This window comes from Pinus tabuliformis, chromosome 8 (assembly GCF_031772625.1).
Source record: "Pinus tabuliformis cultivar Carrire ecotype Pingquan chromosome 8, CPIR1, whole genome shotgun sequence".
NCBI lineage: Eukaryota > Viridiplantae > Streptophyta > Pinopsida > Pinales > Pinaceae > Pinus > Pinus tabuliformis.
The window spans coordinates 1,915,226,715-1,915,228,900 of record NC_142294.1 but is presented as its reverse complement, the minus strand read 5'-3'; the positions used below and the strand labels follow the sequence as shown (position 1 = coordinate 1,915,228,900).

Genomic DNA, 2,186 nt, shown 5'->3' with positions numbered 1-2,186 from the left:
CCGAACCGGCGGATGGACACGGCGAGCCGAGGTGCGGTCACCCGACCGGCGGACGAGCTGACGAGTTGAGGTTCGGGCACAGACACCCGACGAGCTGCGGACGAGCTGCGGCGAGTTGATATGCGGGTGCGGCCACCCGACCCGGCGAACAGGCATGGCGGTTGAGGTTCGGGCGCGACGAACCGACGAGCTGGTGCGTTAGGCGGAAGGGCGACCCGTGGGCAACCCGCGCACGATGGGAGGGCGACCCGCGCCCGATGGGCGGACACCCGAGCGACAGACATATGCGATGGACGGTTATGTGGCGAACGCGGGTATGGTTTGATGAAGGCGCGATATAACATGGGCGGCACGGTTCGAGCAGCGGACGGCGAGTACGGAGGAAGGGCGACCGGGACAGGCGCCCCTCCACACGACGGGCAGACAATGCTACAGCAACCGAGCAGCGTGCGACAAAGGGCGGACAACAGTGCGACGTAAGGGCGAGCTGGCTGCGACGTTATGGGGCGCACATATTACACTTAAAAATTATGCGATGGAGTTTTGCAGACTTTATAAGGGGCGTAGGGAGGCCTTGCACTTGGGCAAAGGCCGACCTACTAAAATGTAAAGTAGGGGCTCCTAAGCATGAGTTATGGGGTCGGCCCAAGAGCTGACACCCCTTCACCAAATGGTTAGTAAGCCTATATATGGATGGCGCAGAGACTCCATTTGGACATCAAGCAAGTTCGATCATCTCTTCTGCGACTTAGAGCGAAGGGTAAAAGGAAGTGCGCAGTTCTGAGCTGCACATAGCTCATGCGCTAAGGCACAAGGGCACAGATTTTACTGGGACTTGGTAGAGGTCGTACGAAGGTCTTTCTAAAGGCAGTTTAGTGCAGAACTGAATTGGAGGAGTTCTGGTGGCTCGGGTGAGCACGCTCCTACCAAGAGAGGTTGGCATGTGTATGTAAAGGCTGTCTTGCCGTGATTGTAATAATTTCTAAGTGTTGGCCTTGGACTTTGCCAGGCACACTTGTATGATGTATTATTGAAATCTTTCATAATATATTATTATCGGGCGGACTCGTTCGGGAGTTGCCCCTCCCTCTATAATTGTGTGCAATTGTTATGTTCTCGGTTTAATTGCATATTGGTTATGAATGTGTATGAAGATTAATGCATTTTACTTAATTGAGAAAGATGAATTAAGTATGTTAATGTGGAAAGGCGTAGTCCATGTGCATGAGTATTGTTAAAAAGAAAGTGCAGGGTGGTGCCGCACCTCGCCAGACACACAGTTGAGAGACTACCGTAGGCTTGGGGGCGTGACATCCACGGTCTCGTTCAGGTTGTACGAAGCCCAAGATATTTTAGTTATGTACAGAGGAATACCCGGACACGTTCCTCCGATCTATCGGCTTTCTAAAGCCCTGGAAGGATGCGTGGCGGTAGCTATGAAATCCTGCTTCGAATACGAAGATAAGTATATTCGCTAGTTCCAGAACGCCATCGGAGTCCGCACTCTCTCGGTCGGCCCACACATGCCCACCGTGCAGCCCGTCGCTGGCGAAGGCTCCGATCTGCTGAAATGGCTTGACAATCAGAGGCCGGCCTCGGTGGTGTTTGTGTCGTTCGGCAGCGAGACGTTCCTGTCGAGAGAGCAAGCTGGCGTGATAGCGTTTGGCTTGGAGATGAGCGGGGTCCCGTTCCTCTGGTCGCTGCGCTCTCCACAGTACTTGGACGATCCCCCGGAGCTCCTTCCCGAGGGATTCGAGACTCGAACCCGGGGCCGTTGATTAGTGGCCCAGTGCTGGGTGCCGCAAATGCGTATCCTTTCGCACGGGTCAATCGGTGGATATTTGAGCCACGGCGGGTGGAGCTCCGCCATGGAAGCGCTGAGCTGTCGATTGCCCCTCATTCTCCTGCCTTTAAGGCTTGACCATGGTTTTAATGCTCGCCAAATAACGACGGAATTGAAGGCGGGGATAGAGATCGAAAGGGGAGACGATGGCTCCTTCAACAAAGAAAGTATATGCAGAGCAGTCAAAATGATAATGGAGGGAAAAGAGGGGAAGAACATGAGGTCGAAAGCAGTGGAGGCCCAAGATATTGTGGTGGGCGGTACTGGGCGCCAGCAGAGTTACATCTATGACTTTATCCAACAGTTGGCAGGAGTACAGAAAATGGAGAAAACAATGCAGTAG

General features: G+C 53.8%; 1 protein-coding gene across 1 annotated transcript; it reads left to right on the top strand.

Moving 5' to 3' along the window:
* Window positions 1-1,805: 1,805 nt before the first annotated feature.
* On the top strand, window positions 1,806-2,186 carry LOC149244130 (UDP-glycosyltransferase 91B1-like). The gene has a single exon (XM_089371435.1). It carries the CDS (start codon window positions 1,806-1,808, stop codon window positions 2,184-2,186), a length of 381 nt encoding a protein of 126 aa, XP_089227561.1.